This window comes from Nerophis lumbriciformis, linkage group LG02 (assembly GCF_033978685.3).
Source record: "Nerophis lumbriciformis linkage group LG02, RoL_Nlum_v2.1, whole genome shotgun sequence".
In the NCBI taxonomy this organism is placed as follows: domain Eukaryota; kingdom Metazoa; phylum Chordata; class Actinopteri; order Syngnathiformes; family Syngnathidae; genus Nerophis; species Nerophis lumbriciformis.
Window position 1 is genome coordinate 55,037,626 of NC_084549.2, and position 19,051 is coordinate 55,056,676.

A 19,051-nucleotide genomic window follows, 5' to 3' on the forward strand; every position below is an offset into this window, starting at 1 on the left:
ACCAAATAGAGGGAAGAGAGTTTGTGAATTACTTCAAAGAGAGTTCGTTTAACACTTCAAAGAGAGTTCCCCCAGGAGTTGAGCACATCCTGCCATCTGTCCGTGCTGAGCTCACAGTGGCGTTTCCCGAGACTTCATCCTTTTGTTAGGCCTCGAAATACAGCATTCATAATACAACATTTGAAATACAGCATTCATAATACAACATTTCTTTTGTGATAACTTACAAACAATTATTCCAACAAAAACTGCCCCGAAAAAGAAGCGCTCTGGGTGCCAATGATCTGTACATTGAAGTAAATCATCTTCGCAGGTCTGTCTCTGCAATATCATCAGGCCGGGTACATCTTTCTTAAACCTATTATCTACATCTTTGGCCAATTGTTTGGTTTTAAATGACATCACGTCCTGCTAACATACCGCTCATCAAATATGCGTGTTGGTCAAGCAAGCATCTGTTCTCAATGGATCATAGGCGGCATTTAGTCTTTCTCGAAAAAAAATGCCCTATTCTTGCGTTGTTTTCGGCTGTACGAACTATTTAAACTGCAAAAAGGATAAAAGTTTCTTCAGAAGAGTGCAAGATTTTACAAAATGACGAAGAAAAAAGTAGCATGCACTCCAGTCCAAAGGAGCAGAGTCGAAGAATGCAGGAGTTTGCAGTGACCATTTCATTAAAGGTTTGTTTGATACACTTTTAACGTTTGTGTTTCTCATTTAAGTATTATCTTGATATTACTTGTGTTTTTTAAAACACATATTGCTACGAGTGTTTCGAAAAGCACCAACTTGGCGAGTCTAACATTGACATTGGGATCCTCCTGGTTTAACATGAAGGTGCTGTGCCCTCATCCTCACTGCATCTCAGCCCATTCACACTGAGAATCATCATTTCGGGAGAAGTTGTGATGGACAACATTCAAGACCTGCCAAAAGCTGTGTGCATTCTCTTGTACCCAACGTCCATGAAGTAAAAATTTCCAGTTCATCCAACAGGTACTTTTCGAGCTTGGCCATGGTGAATTGAAACCAAAATGACCATTTTCTGGACTATGGAGCGCACCAGGATATAAGCCACCTCCACATTTTTCCATATATTGGCCCACACTGGACTGTGAGCCGCAGATATATACAAACCCCGTTTCCATATGAGTTGGGAAATTGTGTTAGATGTAAATATAAACGGAATACAATGAGTTGCAAATCCTTTTCAACCCATATTCAATTGAATGCACTACAAAGACAAGATATTTGATGTTCAAACTCATAAACTTTATTTTTTTTTGCAAATGATAATTAACTTAGAATTTCATGGCTGCAACACGTGTCAAAGTAGTTGGGAAAGGGCATGTTCACCACTGTGTTACATCACCTTTTCTTTTAACAACACTCAATAAACGATTGGGAACTGAGGAAACTAATTGGTGAAGCTTTCAAAGTGGAATTCTTTCCCATTCTTGTTTTATGTAGAGCTTCAGTCGTTCAACAGTCCAGGGTCTCCGCTGTCGTATTTTACGCTTCATAATGCGCCACACATTTTCGATGGGAGAGAGGTCTGGATTGCAGGCAGGCCAGGAAAGTACCCGCACTCTTTTTTTACGAAGCCACGCTGTTGTAACACGTGCTGAATGTGGCTTGGCATTGTCTTGCTGAAATAAGCGAGGCGTCCATGAAAAAGACGGCGCTTAAATGGCAGCATATGTTGTTCCAAAACCTGTATGTACCTTTCAGCATTAATGGTGCCTTCACAGATGTGTAAGTTACCCATGCCTTGGGCACTAAAGCACCCCCATACCATCACAGATGCTGGCTTTTGAACTTTGCGTCGATAACACACTGGATGGTTCGCTTCCCCTTTGGTCCGGATGACACGATGTCGAATATTTCCAAAAACTATTTGAAATGTGGACTCGTCAGACCACAGAACACTTTTCCACTTTGCATGAGTCCATCTTAGATGATCTCGGGCCCTGAGAAGCAGGCGGCGTTTCTGGATGTTGTTGATAAATTACTTTCGCTTTGCATAGTAGAGCTTTAACTTGCACTTAAAGATGTAGCGATGAACTGTATTTAGTGACAGTGGTTTTCTGAAGTGTTCCTGAGCCCATGTGGTGATATCCTTTAGAGATTGATGTCGGTTTTTGATACAGTGCCGTCTGAGGGATCGACGGTCACGGTCATTCAATGTTGGTTTACGGCCATGCCGCTTACGTGGAGTTGAAAATGATTTGCAAATCATTGTATTCCGTTTATATTTACATTTAACACAATTTCCCAACTCATATGGAAACGGGGTTTGTATGTTATGAATTGACTTATTTACACAAAAATATTTTGTAAATGTTTATTTACATACCTTAATTGTTTCCAAGCAGTAAACGGCTGATCAAACACAACAGAAGTCATTGTTAAGGACCCACTAGCTGCGGAAGCTATCTCTCAATCAGTCCACGGTGACGTTTTAGAGAATTTATTGAGGAATTCGTGAAACTGAAACAATGCAAATAGGATGCCATTGTAAGTTAATAACACTAACACAAACACCTGTAAATGTGTAGGCATACTAGCTAATGCTAACAACGCTAGATTCATTACATTACGTATGAATAAGCATGAAAACACTTCTACAAACATAACATGTGGGACGGTTCATTAAGTAAGAATTGTTTCAGTTAAACTGTCAAACTTACAAATGTTGCTTGGAGTGATAAATGAAAAATCCTTTCGAGCAAAAATGCTGTGAACGCTTATTCCTGGTTTACAGCATTCAACACAGGAAGTACAATTTCAACTCTCAAATATGCTGTGAGTAAACTTGTCCAAAAGATGGCGCCATAGGACAATTATTATTTCAGCCATCTACTTTCCAGGTGAGAGGCAGGATTTATGATCTACAATAAACTTACAGGGAGCAGGGAAGCGAGGAAACAGCAGACCACTCGATGGCATAAACATAGGGACACAAGGAAGTGATCATAGCGCCGCTATAAATAGTGTGTCTTCATTAGCACTCATAATAACAATATAACTAATACTTGGTTAATATTCAAGTCCTGAAATGTAACTTAAGTATTGTTGGCGCTTTTCGAATGGTTATTTATCCAATGTTATGGGCGGAATAATGGAGTTCCTATTGGCTTCGCTGTGAGCTGACTTTTATTTACTTTTATTTTATATTTGGACTGCATTAAAAAAAATCCATCCGATGTCATGTCTTTCATAATGATTGTGAACGATAGGCAAAACTCCCCGAAAAGTGCACTTCCCCTTTAAGACAACATTGCACATAGTATCTAACAATGTCATACATGTTGATTAATGAGCAAGTAAAATTAGGTGTTGTCGTTGTTTTGTAGTGTAACCGTTACTCACACTTTTAGGTTACTCTTTTTTAAATAGAGCTCGTGCTGCTGTTTCACTCTTTTGTGGTGGTGACATTTGCTACCTGGAAGGGAATGACAAAACATTTTAGCTAGTGTTGACGTAACTTAATCCTTTTAATCTTTTTCCCCAAGAAACGAGTGAAATTTGCAAAATGTCATTGCACATTTGAATGATGACAATGAATATTATTCTGATTAGGAACACTGTTAGGATTAAGATGACTAAACTCAAAGGACATGGTTTCTAAATATGAATATAATACTACACCTATGTATGTGATGTGTTTGTGAAGTGCCTCCCTCTTTGGGATTACGCCCCGCCTCCTCAGCCACCAAGTCAACGTGCACAGAGCCCAGGAGTGCAAACATGAAGCGTGCATTGGTGTGTGTGCTGATGGCTGCCTGGAGCCTCGGTAAGGTCATTTGAGGTGAGCATGTCAGGTTATATGATGTTTGACCACATTTGTTGTCCTCTGACAGGATGTGACAGCCAGACGGTGCACCAGCCAGCAGAGAATGTGTACGCCATGAAAGGCGACTCAGTGACGCTGGACTGCAGCTATGAAAATTATGGAAGCAACGACTACATCTTCTGGTACAAACAGGACGGGCAGGCGGCACCAAAGTTCATCCTGAGGCTCTCCATAATGAGTCAGGGCAAGACTGAGAGCATCTTTGAAAAGAGGTTCAGCTGCAGCATCAATGACATCGCCAAGCGAGCTCCTCTGAAGATCCAAGACGTGCAGCTGAGCGACTCTGCTATCCTCTACTGCGCCATCCAGCCCACAATGACTGACATCTCTGCTGCACCCGCACAAAAACCTATATGGGCTCCTCATCCCACTGTGGCTGTTTGAGAGCTGGTTCTGAGGAGGTTTTCACAATTTTTGTCGTTGTCAGGACATCATAGGCGTGGCAAACTGGAGATGTTTTTATTTACATATCTAAATTGTTTCCAATTCATGTTTGTAGCACGGCAGTAAAGGGCTGATCAAACACAACAGAAGTCATCATAATAGACTGCGGAAGCTAGTTCTCCATCAGCTAAACAGACTCAATCAGTCCACGAAGACGTTTTAGTGAATTTATTGAGGAATTTGTGAAACTGAAACTGCCCCTGAAAAAGAAACTCTCTGGGTGCCAATGATCTGTACATTAGAGTAAATCACCTTCGCAGGTCTGTCTCTGCTATACCTATCATCAGACCGGGTACATCTTTCTTTAACCTATTATCTACATCTTTCTGTGGCCATTTGTTTGGTTTTAAATGACATCACGTCCTGCTAACGTACCGCTCATCAAATATGCGTGATGGTCAAGCCAGCGTCTGTTCTCAATGGGAAATAGGCGGCATTCAGCCTATCTCGAAGAAAAATGCCCTATTCTTGCGTTGTTTTCGGCTGTACAAACTATTTTCACCGCAAAAAGGATAAAAGTTTCTTCAGCGTTCCTCGAGTGGTGATATAGATAAACAGAAGAGTGCAAGATTTTACAAAATGACGACGAAAAAAGTAGCACGCACTCCAGTCCAAGGGAGCAGAGTCGAAGTATGCAGGAGTTTGCAGTGACCACTTGATTAAAGGTTTGTTTGATACACTTTTAACGTTTGTGTTTCCCATTTAAGTATTATCTTGATAATACTTGTATTTTTTTTTAAACATTTTGCTACGACTGTTTCAAAAAGCACGAACTCCGCAAGTCTAACCTTGACATTGGGATCCTCCTGGTTTAACATGAAGGTGCTGTGCCCTCATCCTCACTGCATCTCAGCCCAGCCCCACTGAGAATCATCATTTAGGGAGAAGTTGTGATGGACAACATTCAAGACCTGCCAAAAGCTGTGTGCATTCTCTTGTACCCAACGTCCATGAAGTAAAAATTTCCAGTTCATCCAACAGGTACTTTTCGAGCTTGGCCATGGTGAACTGAAACCAAAATGACCATTTTCTGGATTATGGAGTGCACCAGAAAATAAGCCACCTCCACATTTTTCCATATATTAGCCCGCACTGGACTGTGAGCCGCAGATATATACAAACCCCGTTTCCATATGAATTGGGAAATTGTGTTAGATGTAAATATAAACGGAATACAATGATTTGCAAATCCTTTTCAACTCATATTCAATAGAATGCACTACAAATACAAGATATTTGATGTTCAAACTCATAAACTTTATTTTTTTTTGCAAATGATAATTAACTTAGAATTTCATGGCTGCAACACATGCCAAAGTAGTTGGGAAAGGGAATGTTCACCACTGTGTTACATCACCTTTTCTTTTAACAACACTCAATAAACGATTGGGAACTGAGGAAACTAATTGTTGAAGCTTTCAAAGTGGAATTCTTTCCCATTCTTGTTTTATGTAGAGCTTCAGTCGTTCAACAGTCCGGGGTCTCCGCTGTCGTATTTTACGCTTCATAATGTGCCACACATTTTCGATGGGAGACAGGTCTGGACTGCAGGCGGGCCAGGAAAGTACCCGCACTCTTTTTTTACAAAGCCACGCTGTTGTAACACGTGCTGAATGTGACTTGGCATTGTCTTGCTGAAATAAGCACGGGCGTCCATGAAAAAGACGCGCTTAGATGGCAGCATATATTGTTCCAAAACCTGTGTGTACCTTTAGCATTAATGGTGCCTTCACAGATGTGTAAGTTACCCATGCCTTGGGCACTAATGCACCTCCATACCATCACAGATGCTGGCTTTTGAACTTTGCGTCGATAACAGTCTGGATGGTTTGCTTCCCCTTTGGTCCTGATGACACGATGTCGAATATTGAAATGTGGACTCGTCAGACCACAGAACACTTTTCCACTTTGCATCAGTCCGTCTTAGATGATCTCGAGCCCAGAGAAGCCGGCGGCGTTTCTGGATGTTGTTGATAAATGGCTTTCGCTTTGCATAGTAGAGCTTTAACTTGCACTTACAGATGTAGCGACGAACTGTATTTAGTGACAGTGGTTTTCTGAAGTGTTCCTGAGCCCATGTGGTGATATCCTTTAGAGATTGATGTCGGTTTTTGATACAGTGCCGTCTGAGGGATCGACGGTCACGGTCATTCAATGTTGGGTTCCGGCCATGCCGCTTACGTGGAGTGATTTCTCCAGATTCTTTGAACCTTTTGATGATATTATGGATCGTAGATGTTGAAATCCCTAAATTTCTTGCAATTGCACTTTGAGAAACGTTGTTCTTAAACTGTTTGACAGTTTGCTCAGGCAGTTGTGGACAAAAGGGTGTAACTCGCCCCATCCTTTCTTGTGAAAGCCTGAGCATTTTTTGGGAAGCTGTATTTATACCCAATCATGGCACCCACCTGTTCCCAATTAGCCTGCACACCTGTGGGATGTTCCAAATAAGTGTTTGATGAGCATTCCTCAACTTTATCAGTATTTATTGCCACCTTTCCCAACTTCATTGTCACGTGTTGCTGGCATCAAATTCTAAAGTTAATGATTATTTGCAACAAAAAAAAAGGTTACCAGTTTGAACATCAAATATGTTGTCTTTGTAGCATATTCAACTGAATATGGGTTGAAAATGATTTGCAAATCATTGTATTCCGTTTATATTTACATCTAACACATTTTCCCAACTCATATGGAAACGGGGTTTGTACGTTATGAATTGACTTATTTACACAAAAATATTTTGTAAATATTTATTTACATACCTTAATTGTTTCCAAGCAGTAAACGGCTGATCAAACACAACAGAAGTCATCGTCAAGGACCCACTAGCTGCGGAAGCTATCTCTCCATCAGCTAAAAAGACTCAATCAGTCCACTGTGACGTTTTAGAGAATTTATTGAGGAATTTGTGAAACTGAAACAATGCAAATAGGATGCCATTGTAAGTTAATAACACTAACACAAACACCTGTAAATGTGTAGGCATACTAGCTAATGCTAACAACGCTAGATTCATTACATTACGATAGCACGTATGAATAAGCATGAAAACACTTTTACAGACATCACATGTGGGACGGTTCAATAAATAAGAATTGGGACAAGCGGTGGATGGATGGATGGATGTTTGAGTCAAACTGTGAAATTTACAAACGTTGCTTGGAGTGATAAATGAAGAATCTTTTCGAGCAAAAACGCTATGGACGCTTAATCCTGGTTTACGGCATCAAAACAGGAAGTACATTTTCAACCCACAATACTCTCAGTGAGGAAACTTGTCCAAAAGATGGCGCCATAGGACAATTATCATTTCAGCTATCTACTTTCCAGGTGAGAGGCAGGATTTATGATCTACAATAAACTTACAGGGAGAAGGGAAGCGAGGAAACAGCAGACCACTCGATGATGTAAACAAAGGGACACAAGGAAGTGATCACAGCACCGCTATAAATAGTTTGTGTGCGTTAGCGCTCATAATAACAAAATCACTAATACTTGGTTAATATTCAAGTCCTGAAATGTAACTTGAGTATTGTTGATGCTTTTTGATTTGTTATTTATTTAATTTTATGGTCGGAATAATGAAGTTCCTATTGGCTTCGCTGTAAGCTGACTTTTATTTACGTTTATTTACTATTTGGACTGAATTAAAAAAATCTATCTGTCGTCATGTCTTTCATAATGATTGTGAACGATAGGCAAAATTCCCCAAAAAGGGCACTTCCCCTTTAAGACATAATTGCACATAGTATCTAACAATGTTGATTAATGGTCAAGTACATGTCTTTGTGTTGTAGTGTAACCGTTACTCACACTCACATTACTCTTTTTTTTAAATAGGGCTCGTGCTGCTGTTTCACTCTTTTGTGGTGGTGACATTTTGCTACCTGGAAGAGGATGACAAAACATTTTAGCTAGTGTTGACGTAACTTTATCCTGTCTTCAAAATGTTATTGCACATTTGTATGATGACTGAGACGATCCCTCACTTCATTTCTGTTTGTGCGGCCTTAATTTGTGTTTATTTCCTATCAGTGCTCTTATTTTGGTTCAATTTACTGCTTTTCTCCCTGAACGCTGATTTCCCCTCACCTGCTGCTGATTGGCAGCCTGGCCACACCTGGTGCTAATCAGCAGGCTTCTCTTTATGCCTGCCTCACCTACTCCGCAGTGCCCAAGGATTGACTATATGTTAAGTACCGTTTGCATGCATGACTGCTCTTTCTATGTTAAAGTATATTAAAATCATTCTACCTGATCATCACTATCCTGGTTCCTGCATCTTGGGGTCACTACAACCGCAGCCGCAACAATGACAATAAAGATTTTTCTGATTATGAACACTGTTCCACAAAGTTAGCAATTAAATTATGTATGAGTGACCATGCCAGGATTAAGATGACTAAAATCAAAGGACATGGTTCCTAAATATGAATATAAACAAACGGCAAGACATTATAAACATGCAATATTCATGGCAATGTTCCCAACAGATCGTTCCAGACCGTCTGCTTAGTGTCGCCCTCACAGCCTGCTCTCTTTCATTTCTCTCCCCCTGCTGTGAGGTAAGGGGCCTGTCAGTCACATGATGATGTGTTGCGCTTTCAAAACAAAACCATGTATACCTCCGCGGTATATTTTTACAAGTGCGTCTTTCTCCAATAATGAACTATTGAAGGGACACGTCCACCCCGGTACTACACCTATGTATGTGATGTTTTTGTAAAGCACCTCTCAAGTCAGCGTGGCGCTCGGCGTGGCGCGTCAGGCGGCGGGTCTTGGTCTTGGCGTGGGGCTTGGTCTTGGCGTGGGGCTTGGTCTTGGCGTGGGGCTTGGCGTGGGTCTTGGTCTTGGTCTTGGCGTGGGTCTTGGTCTTGGTCTTGGCATGGCGGGTCTTGGTCTTGGCATGGCGGGTCTCGGTCTTGGCATGGCGGGTCTTGGTCTTGGCATGGCGGGTCTTGGTCTTGGTCTTGGTCTTGGCATGGCAGGTCTTGGTCTTGGTCTTGGCATGGCGGGTCTTGGTCTTGGTCTTGGCATGGCGGGTCTTGGTCTTGGTCTTGGCATGGCGGGTCTTGGTCTTGGCATGGCGGGTCTTGGTCTAGGTCTTGGCTTGGGTCTTGGCGTCGTGGAGCTGCAACTGGCAGCACTTGGCGTCGTTGAGCTGCGACTGGCGGCACTTGGCGTCGTGGAGCTGCGACTGGCGGCACTTGGCTTCGTGGAGCTGCGACTGGCAGCACTTGGCGTCGTGGAGCTGCGACTGGCGGCACTTGGCGTCGTGGAGCTGTGACTGGCGGCACTTGGCGTCGTAAAGCTGCGACTGGCGGCACTTGGCGTCGTGTAGCTGGTACCGGAGCTTGGCGTGGTGGGTCTTGGCGTGGTGAAGCTACTGGCAGCACTGGAGCTTGGCGTGGTGAAGCTACTGGCAGTAGCTTTGGTGCAGGTGGAGGTGGCCTAGCTGGGGGTTGCGGCTTGGCATGCCGAAAAACCGGTGGTGGTGGCCGTGCTGGAGGCTGTGGCTTGGCAGGTCGGAAGACTGGTGGTGGCGGCCGTGCTGGAGGCTGTGGCTTGGCATGGTGATGCCGAGCCACCCCACCAACACAGCTCCCGAACCCAGCCCCCCCCTCAAGGGGCGGATACCAGACGCGCTCCCTGCGGTCTGGAACTCTCTCTAGGGGTGGGCGGAGGGAGGTCTGGAGGGGGGCTGAAACTTCCCCTTTAAGTTGTCCACAATGTTTTTCTTTATCCCCCACCTGGGGTTGTGTAAGCGGAAAAAATAAAAAAATTGTGTCGGGGGCGGGACTTGAGTCTTGGGGGGCGGGGCATGAAATTGGGATGGCTGTGACTGACTAGACCTGATTTCTAAAAACTTATCTTGATAAAGTTTTGTTACGGACATGGAGTCTTTGGTTGGGAGAGGTTGAAAAAAAAGAGATTTGAGGAAAAAAAAATCTTGCTCTGTGATGTCATCCTCCGGTGATGGCGTGACGTCATCCTGGAGCAGCGGGGCTGGCAGCAGCCTGCTTCCGCCCGGAGGGGGAGGAGCTTGCGGGAGTGACGTGTCCTGACTGCTCGCGGAAGTCTTCCCAAACGTCCTCCGTCTTGGGTGACGTTTCCGCGGCTGGGGCGACGTGCCAACGTCGTGGGGCCACACGGAGTTCAATGGCACCAATTCTCCATTTGGCCCCCACATCTGGTCTCTGCGCTCCACGGAGGAGTAGCGTAGCGTTTCCTCCTCCATCGCGCGCAGGAGCTCCCACCTTCCTTCGTCCAATCTTGCGGGAGAACTTTTTTGCTGACGACATCTGTCAAGACTTGGACTATGGCTTGGTTTGTTCTCCCGAGGTGCAAGTGAATTGGACTGGTCATGGCGTGAAGGTAAATACATGATTTATTTAACACTATAACTACAAAGAAAGGATCAAACAAAAGGCGCGCACAGGGACGGAGGTACAAAACTAGACTATAAACACAAAACTTGCACATTGGCAGAAACTATGAACAATTAAACAAAACACTAACTGTGGCTTAATAAACAAAAACTTACTTGGCAAGGACATGAAGTGCGCAGAGGTGGACAGAGTGTGACATGGGTATGAATACGGGGATGTCGTCAGGACGAACAACAGAAAATGAAAAGCTTAAATAACACAGACATGATTAACGAAAACAGGTGCGTGACTCAAAACGTGAAACAGGTGCGTGACGTGACAGGTGAAAACTAATGGTTGCTATGGTGACAAACAAGAGTGCACAATGAGTCCAAACGTGGAACAGGTGAAACTAATGGGGTAATCATGGAAACAAGACAAAGGAGTGAAAAGACAGAAACTAAAGAGTCCTATAACTAAACAAAACATGACTTAAAACAAAACATGATTACACAGACATGACAGGATGTTGTTGATAAATGACTTTCGCTTTGCATAGTAGAGCTTTAACTTGCACTTACAGATGTAGCGACAAACTGTATTTAGTGACAGTGGTTTTCTGAAGTGTTCCTGAGCCCATGTGGTGATATCCTTTAGAGATTGATGTCAGTTTTTGATACAGTGCCGTCTGAGGGATCGATGGTCACGGTCATTCAATGTTGGTTTCCGGCCATGCCGCTTACGTGTAGTTGAAAATGATTTGCAAATCATTGTATTCCGTTTATATTTACATCTAACAGGATTTCCCAACTCATATGGAAATGGGGTTTGTACGTTATGAATTGACTTATTTACACAAAAATATTTTGTAAATGTTGATTTACATACCTTAATTGTTTCCAAGCAGTAAACGGCTGATCAAACACAACAGAAGTCATCGTCATGGACCCACTAGCTGCGGAAGCTATCTCTCCATCAGCTATAAAGACTCAATCAGTCCACGGTGACGTTTTAGGGAATTTATTGAGGAATTTGTGAAACTGAAACAATGCAAATAGGATGCCATTGTAAGTTAATAACACTAACACAAACACCTGTAAATGTGTAGGCATACTAGCTAATGCTAACAACGCTAGCTTCATTACATTACGTATGAATAAGCATGAAAACACTTCTACAAACATCACATGTGGGACGGTTCAATAAGAATTGTTTCAGTTAAACTGTCAAACTTACAAATGTTGCTTGGAGTGATAAATGAAAAATCCTTTTGAGCAAAAATGCTATGAACGCTTATTCCTGGTTTACAGAATCAAAACAGGAAGTACAATTTCAACCCTCAATACCTGCTGTGAGCAAACTTGTCCAAAAGATGGAGCCATAGGACAATTATTATTTCAGCCATCTACTTTCCAGGTGATGATCTAAAATAAACTTACAGGGAGCTGGGAAGCGAGGAAACAGCAGACCACTCGATGGCATAAACATAGGGACATAAGGAAGTGATCACAGCGCCGCTATAAATAGTGTGTCTTCGTTAGAACTCATAATAACAATATCACTAATACTTGGTTAATATTCAAGTCCTGAAATGTAACTTAAGTATTGTTGGCGCTTTTCGAATGGTTATTTATCCAATGTTATGGGCGGAATAATGGAGTTCCTATTGGCTTCGCTGTGAGCTGACTTTTATTTTATATTTGGACTGCATTAAAAAAAATCCATCCGATGTCATGTCTTTCATAATGATTGTGAACGATAGGCAAAACTCCCCAAAAAGTGCACTTCCCCTTTAAGATAAAAATGCACATAGTATCTAACAATGTTATACATGTTGATTAATGGTCGAGTATAATTAGGTGTTGTCTTTGTGTTGTAGTGTAACCGTTACTCACACTCAGGTTACTCTTTTTAAAATAGAGCTCTTGCTGCTGTTTCACTCTTTTGTGGTGGTGACATTTTGCTACCTGGAAGGGAATGACAAAACATTTTAGCTAGTGATGACGTAACTTAATCCTTTTAATCTTTTTCCACAAGAAACGAGTGGAGTTTGCAAAATGTCATTGCACATTTGTATGATGACAATTAAGATTATTCTGATTAGGAACACTGTTCGACGAAGTTAGCACTTAAATTATGTACAAATGACCATGCCAGGATTAAGATAACTAAACTCAAAGGACATGGTTTCTAAATATGAATATAAACAATTTGCAAGACATTATAAACATGCAATATTCATGGCAATGTTCCCAACAAATCGTTCCAGACCGTCTGCTTAGTGTTGCCCTCACAGCCTGCTCTCTTTTGTTTCTCACCCCCTGCTGTGAGGCTTAAGGGGCCTGTCAGTCACATGATGATGTGTTGCGCTTTCAAAACAAAAGCATGAATACCTCCGTGGTATATTTTTTGGGATCGGGACAAATGCATTTTTCTCCAATAATTAAATATTGAAGAGGCACATCCTCCCGGTTACTACACCTATGTATGTGATGTGTTGGTGAAGCGCCTCCCTCTTTGGAATTAGCCCCGCCTCCTCAGCCACCAAGTCAGCGTGCACGGAGCCCAGGAGTGCAAACATGAAGCGTGCATTGGTGTGTGTGCTGATGGCTGCCTGGAGCCTTGGTAAGGTCATTTGAGGTGAGCATGTCAGGTTATATGATGTTTGACCACATTTGTTGTCCTCTGACAGGATGTGGCAGCCAGACGGTGGACCAGTCAGCAGAGAATGTGTACGCCATGAAAGGCGACTCAGTGACGCTGGACTGCAGCTATAAAAATTCTGGAGGCAACGACTACATCTACTGGTACAAACAGGACGGGAAGGCGGCACCAAAGTTCATCCTGAGCCTCTCAATATTTGGTCAGGGCAAGACTGAGAGCAGCTTTGAAAAGAGGTTCAGCTGCAGCGTCAATGACACCGCCAAGCGAGCTCCTCTGAAGATCCAAGACGTGCAGCTGAGCGACTCTGCTGTCTTCTACTGCACCATCCAGCCCACAATGACTGACATCTCTGCTGCACCTGCACAAAAACCTCTGTAGGCTCCTCGTCCCACTGTGGCTGTTTGAGAGCTGGTTCTGAGGAGGTTTTCACAACTTTTGTCGTTGTCAAGACATCACAGGCGTGGCAAACTGGAGATGTTTTTATTTACATACCTTAATTGTTTCCAATTCATGTTTGTAGCACGGCAGTAAAGGGCTGATCAAACACAACAGAAGTCATCATAATAGACTGCGGAAGCTAGTTCTCCATCAGCTAAACAGACTCAATTAGTCCACGGAGACGTTTTAGTGAATTTATTGAGGAATTTGTGAAACTGAAACTGCCCCTGAAAAAGAAACTCTCTGGGTGCCAATGATCTGTACATTAGAGTAAATCACCTTCGCAGGTCTGTCTCTGCTATACCTATCATCAGACCGGGTACATCTTTCTTTAACCTATTATCTACATCTTTCTGTGGCCATTTGTTTGGTTTTAAATGACATCACGTCCTGCTAACGTACCGCTCATCAATTATGCGTGGTGGTCAAGCCAGCGTCTGTTCTCAATGGGTAATAGGCGGCATTTAGCCTATCTCAAATAAAAATGCCCTATTCTTGCGTTGTTTTCGGCTGTACGAACTATTTTCATCGGAAAAAGGATAAAAGTTTTTTCAGAGTTCCTCGAGAGGTAATATAGATGAACAGAAGAGTGCAATATTTTACAAAATGACGACGAAAAAAGTAGCACGCACTCCAGTCCAAAGGAGCAGAGTCGAAGTATGCAGGAGTTTGCAGTGACCACTTCAATAAAGGTTTGTTTGATGAATTTTTAACGTTTGTGTTTCCCATTTAAGTATTATCTTGATAATACTTGTATTTTTTTAAAGACATTTTGCTACGAGTGTTTCAAAAAGCACCAACTCGGCGAGTCTAACCTTGACATTGGGATCCTCCTGGTTTAACATGAAGGTGCTGTGCCCTCATCCTCACTGCATCTCAGCCCAGCCCCACTGAGAATCATCATTTAGGGAGAAGTTGTGATGGACAACATTCAAGACCTGCCAAAAGCTGTGTGCATTCTCTTTGGACTGCATCTCAACTCCCCAACGTCCATGAAGTTAAAATTTCCAGTTCATCCAACAGGTACTTTTGGAGCTGGGCCATGGTCAACTGAAACGAAAATGACCATTTTCCGGACAATGGAACACACCTGGATATAAGCCACACCCACAAAATTTTAGAAGAAAAATATATTTTTCCATATATTGGTCCGCACCGGACTGTGAGCCCCAGATATATACGTTATGAATTGACTCATGTACACAAAAATATTTTGTAAATGTTTATTTACATACCTTAATTGTTTCCAAACAGTGTTTGTAACACGGCAGTAAACGGCTGATCAAACGAAACAGAAGTTATCATCAAGGACCCACTAACTGCGGAATCTAGCCCTCCATCAGATAAACAGACTCAATCAGTCCACGGTGACGTTTTAGTGAATTTATTGAGGAATTTGTGAAACTGAAACAATGCAAATAGGATGTCAATGTAAGGTAATAACACTAAAACAAACACCTGTATATGTATAGGCATACTAGCTAATGCTAACAACGCTTGCGTCATTACATTATGATAGCACGTATGAATAAGCATGAAAACACTTCTACAGACATCACATGTGGGACGGTTCAATAAATAAGAATTGTTTCAGTCAAACTGTGAAACTTACAAACGTTGCTTGGAGTGACAAATGAAGAATCTTTTTGAGCAAAAACGCTATGGACGCTTAATCCTGGTTTACGGCATTCAAAACAGGAAGTACACTTTCAACCCGCAATACCTTCAGTGAGCAAACTTGTCCAATGAGCAATTAAATTATGCAAGAGTGACCATACACGGATTAATATTACTAAACTCAAAAGACATGGTTTGTAAATATGATTATATTATAAACAATTGGCAAGACATTATAAACATGTAATATTCATGGCAATGTTCCCAACAGATCGTTCCAGACCGTCTGCTTAGTGTCGCCCTCACAGCCTGCTCTCTTTCATTTCTCTCTCACTGCTGTGAGGGAAGGGGCCTGTCAGTCACTTGACGATGTGTTGCACTTTCAAAACAAAAGCATGTATACCTCCGCGGTATATTTTTTGGGAGGTACAAATGCATCTTTCTCCAATAATGAAATATTGAAGAGGCACGTAGCTGAGATAGGCTCCAGCGCCACCCGCGATCCCAAAGGGAATAAGCGGTAGAAAATGGATGAATGGATGGATGAAGAGGCACGTCCACCCCGGTACTACACCTATGTATGTGATGTGTTTGTGAAGCGCCTCCCTCTTTGGGATTACGCCCCGCCTCCTCAGCCACCAAGTCAACGTGCACAGAGCCCAGGAGTGCAAACATGAAGCGTGCATTGGTGTGTGTGCTGATGGCTGCCTGGAGCCTTGGTAAGGTCATTTGAGGTGAGCATGTCAGGTTATATGAGGTTTGACCACATTTGTTGTCCTCTGACAGGATGTGGCAGCCAGACGGTGCACCAGCCAGCAGAGAATGTGTACGCCATGAAAGGCGACTCAGTGACCCTGGACTGCAGCTATGAAAATTATGGAAGCAACGACTACATCTTCTGGTACAAACAGGACGGGCAGGCGGCACCAAAGTTCATCCTGAGGCTCTCCATAATGAGTCAGGGCAAGACTGAGAGCAGCTTTGAAAAGAGGTTCAGCTGCAGCATCAATGACATCGCCAAGCGAGCTCCTCTGAAGATCCAAGACGTGCAGCTGAGCGACTCTGCTATCTTCTACTGCGCCATCCAGCCCACAATGACTGACATCTCTGCTGCACCCGTACAAAAACCTCTGTGGGCTCCTCATCCCACTGTGGCTGTTTGAGAGCTGGTTCTGAGGAGGTTTTCACAATTTTTGTCATTGTCAGGACATCAGAGGCGTGGCAAACTGGAGATGTTTTTATTTACATACCTTAATTGTTTCCAATTCATGTTTGTAGCACGGCAGTAAAGGGCTGATCAAACACAACAGAAGTCATCATAATAGACTGCGGAAACTAGTTCTCCATCAGCTAAACAGACTCAATCAGTCCACGAAGACGTTTTAGTGAATTTATTGAGGAATTTGTGAAACTGAAACTGCCCCTGAAAAAGAAACGCTCTGGGTGCCAATGATCTGTACATTAGAGTAAATCACCTTCGCAGGTCTGTCTCTGCTATACCTATCATCAGACCGGGTACATCTTTCTTTAACCTATTATCTACATCTTTCTGTGGCCATTTGTTTGGTTTTAAATGACATCACGTCCTGCTAACGTACCGCTCATCAAATATGCGTGATGGTCAAGCCAGAGTCTGTTCTCAATGGGTCATAGGCGGCATTTAGCCTTTCTCGAAGAAAAATGCCCTATTCTTGCGTTGTTTTCGGCTGTACGAACTATTTAAACCGCAAAAAGGATAAAAGTTTTCTCAGAATTTCTCGAGAGGTATTATAGATAAACAGAAAAGTGCAAGATTTTACAAAATGACGACGAAAAAAGTAGCACGCACTCCAGTCCAAGGGAGCAGAGTCGAAGTATGCAGGAGTTTGCAGTGACCACTTCATTAAAGGTTTGTTTGATACACTTTTAACGTTTGTGTTTCCCAATTAAGTATTATCTTGATAATACTTGTATTTTTTTGAAGACATTTTGCTACGAGTGTTTCAAAAAGCACCAACTCGGCGAGTCCAACCTTGACATTGGGATCCTCCTGGTTTAACATGAAGGTGCTGTGCCCTCATCCTCACTGCATCTCAGCCCAGCCACACTGAGAATCATCATTTAGGGAGAAGTTGTGATGGACAACATTCAAGACCTGCCAAAAACTGTGTGCATTCTCTTTGGACTGCATCTCAACTACCCAACGTCCATGAAGTTAAAATTTCCAGGTCATCCAACAGGTACTTTCCGAACTGGGCCATGGTGAGCTGAAACCAAAATGACCATTTCCCAGGCTATAGAGTGCACTGTGATATAAGCCGCACCCACATAATTTTAGGAGAAAAATATATTTTTCCATATATTGGCTCGCACCGGACTATGAGCCACAGATATATACGATATGAATTGACTTATTTACACAGAATTATTTTGTAAATGTTTATTTACATACCTTAATTGTTTCCAAACCGTGTCGGTAACACGGCAGTAATCGGCTGATCAAATACAACAGAAGTCATCGTCATGGACCCACCAACTGTGGAACCAAGCTCTCCATCAGCTTAAAAGACTCAATCAGTTCACAGTGACGTTTTAGTGAATTTATTGAGGAATTTGTGAAACGAGTGACCATGTCAGGATTAAGATGACTAAACTCAAAGGACATGCTTTCTAACTATGAAAATAAACAAACGGCAAGACATTATAAACATGTAATATTCATGGAAATGTTCCTAACAGTTCGTTCCAGACCGTCTGCTTAGTGTCACCCTCACAGCCTGCTCTCTTTTGGTTCTCTCCCCCTGCTGTGAGGTAAGGGGCCTGTCAGTCACATGACTATATATTGCACTTTCAAAACAAAATCATCTATACCTCTGTGGTATATTTTTTGGGGACAAATGTGTCTTTCTCCAATAATGAAATATTGAAGAGGCATGTTTCCCCCAGTACTACACCTATGTATGTGATCTGTTGGTGAAGTACCGCCCTCTTTGGGATTAGGCCCCGCCTCCTCAGCCACCAAGTCAGCGTGCACAGAGCCCAGGAGTGCAAACATGAAGCGTGCATTGGTGTGTGTGCTGATGGCTGCCTGGAGCCTTGGTAAGGCCATTTAAGGTGAGCATGTCAGGTTATATGATGTTTGACCACATTTGTTGTCCTTTGACAGGATGTGGCAGCCAGACGGTGCACCAACCAGCAGAGAATGTGTACGCCATGAAAGGCGACTCAGTTACGCTGGACTGCAGCTATGAAAATTCTGGAGGCAACGACTACATCTACTGGTACAAACAGGACGGGCAGGCGGCACCAAAGTTCATCCTGAGCCTCTCTATGAGGAGTCAGGGCAAGACTGAGAGCAGCTTTGAAAAGAGGTTCAGCTGCAGCATCAATGACACCGCCAAGCGAGCTCCTCTGAAGATCCAAGACGTGCAACTGAGTGACTCTGCAGTCTTCTACTGCGCCATCCAGCCCACAATGACTGACATCTCTGCTGCACCCGCACAAAAACCTCTGTAGGCTCCTCATCCTACTGTGGCTGTTTGAGAGCTGGTTCTGAGGACGTTTTCACAGCTTTTGTCCTTGTCAGGAAATCACGAGGGTGGCGAACTGGAGATGTTTTTTATTTACATACCTTCATTGTTTCCAAACCGTGTCTCTAACACGGCAGTAAACGGCTGATCAA

The 19,051-nt window shown here is 42.9% G+C and overlaps 4 gene segments (V, D, J or C); all 4 read left to right on the top strand.

Moving 5' to 3' along the window:
• Nucleotides 1-648: 648 nt before the first annotated feature.
• LOC133609328 (T cell receptor alpha variable 38-1-like) lies at nt 649-5,461 on the top strand. The segment is given in 3 exon segments: nt 649-996; nt 3,677-3,796; nt 3,864-5,461. Coding segments are annotated over 2 exon segments (423 nt in total).
• Nucleotides 5,462-13,236: 7,775 nt separating this feature from the next.
• LOC133609341 (T cell receptor alpha variable 38-1-like) lies at nt 13,237-14,442 on the top strand. The segment is given in 2 exon segments: nt 13,237-13,296; nt 13,364-14,442. Coding segments are annotated over 2 exon segments (396 nt in total).
• Nucleotides 14,443-16,063: 1,621 nt separating this feature from the next.
• On the top strand, nt 16,064-16,553 carry LOC133620253 (T cell receptor alpha variable 38-1-like). The segment is given in 2 exon segments: nt 16,064-16,109; nt 16,177-16,553. Coding segments are annotated over 2 exon segments (423 nt in total).
• A 1,869-nt stretch (nt 16,554-18,422) lies between these two features.
• On the top strand, nt 18,423-18,885 carry LOC133620309 (T cell receptor alpha variable 38-1-like). The segment is given in 2 exon segments: nt 18,423-18,468; nt 18,536-18,885. Coding segments are annotated over 2 exon segments (396 nt in total).
• Nucleotides 18,886-19,051: the final 166 nt, after the last annotated feature.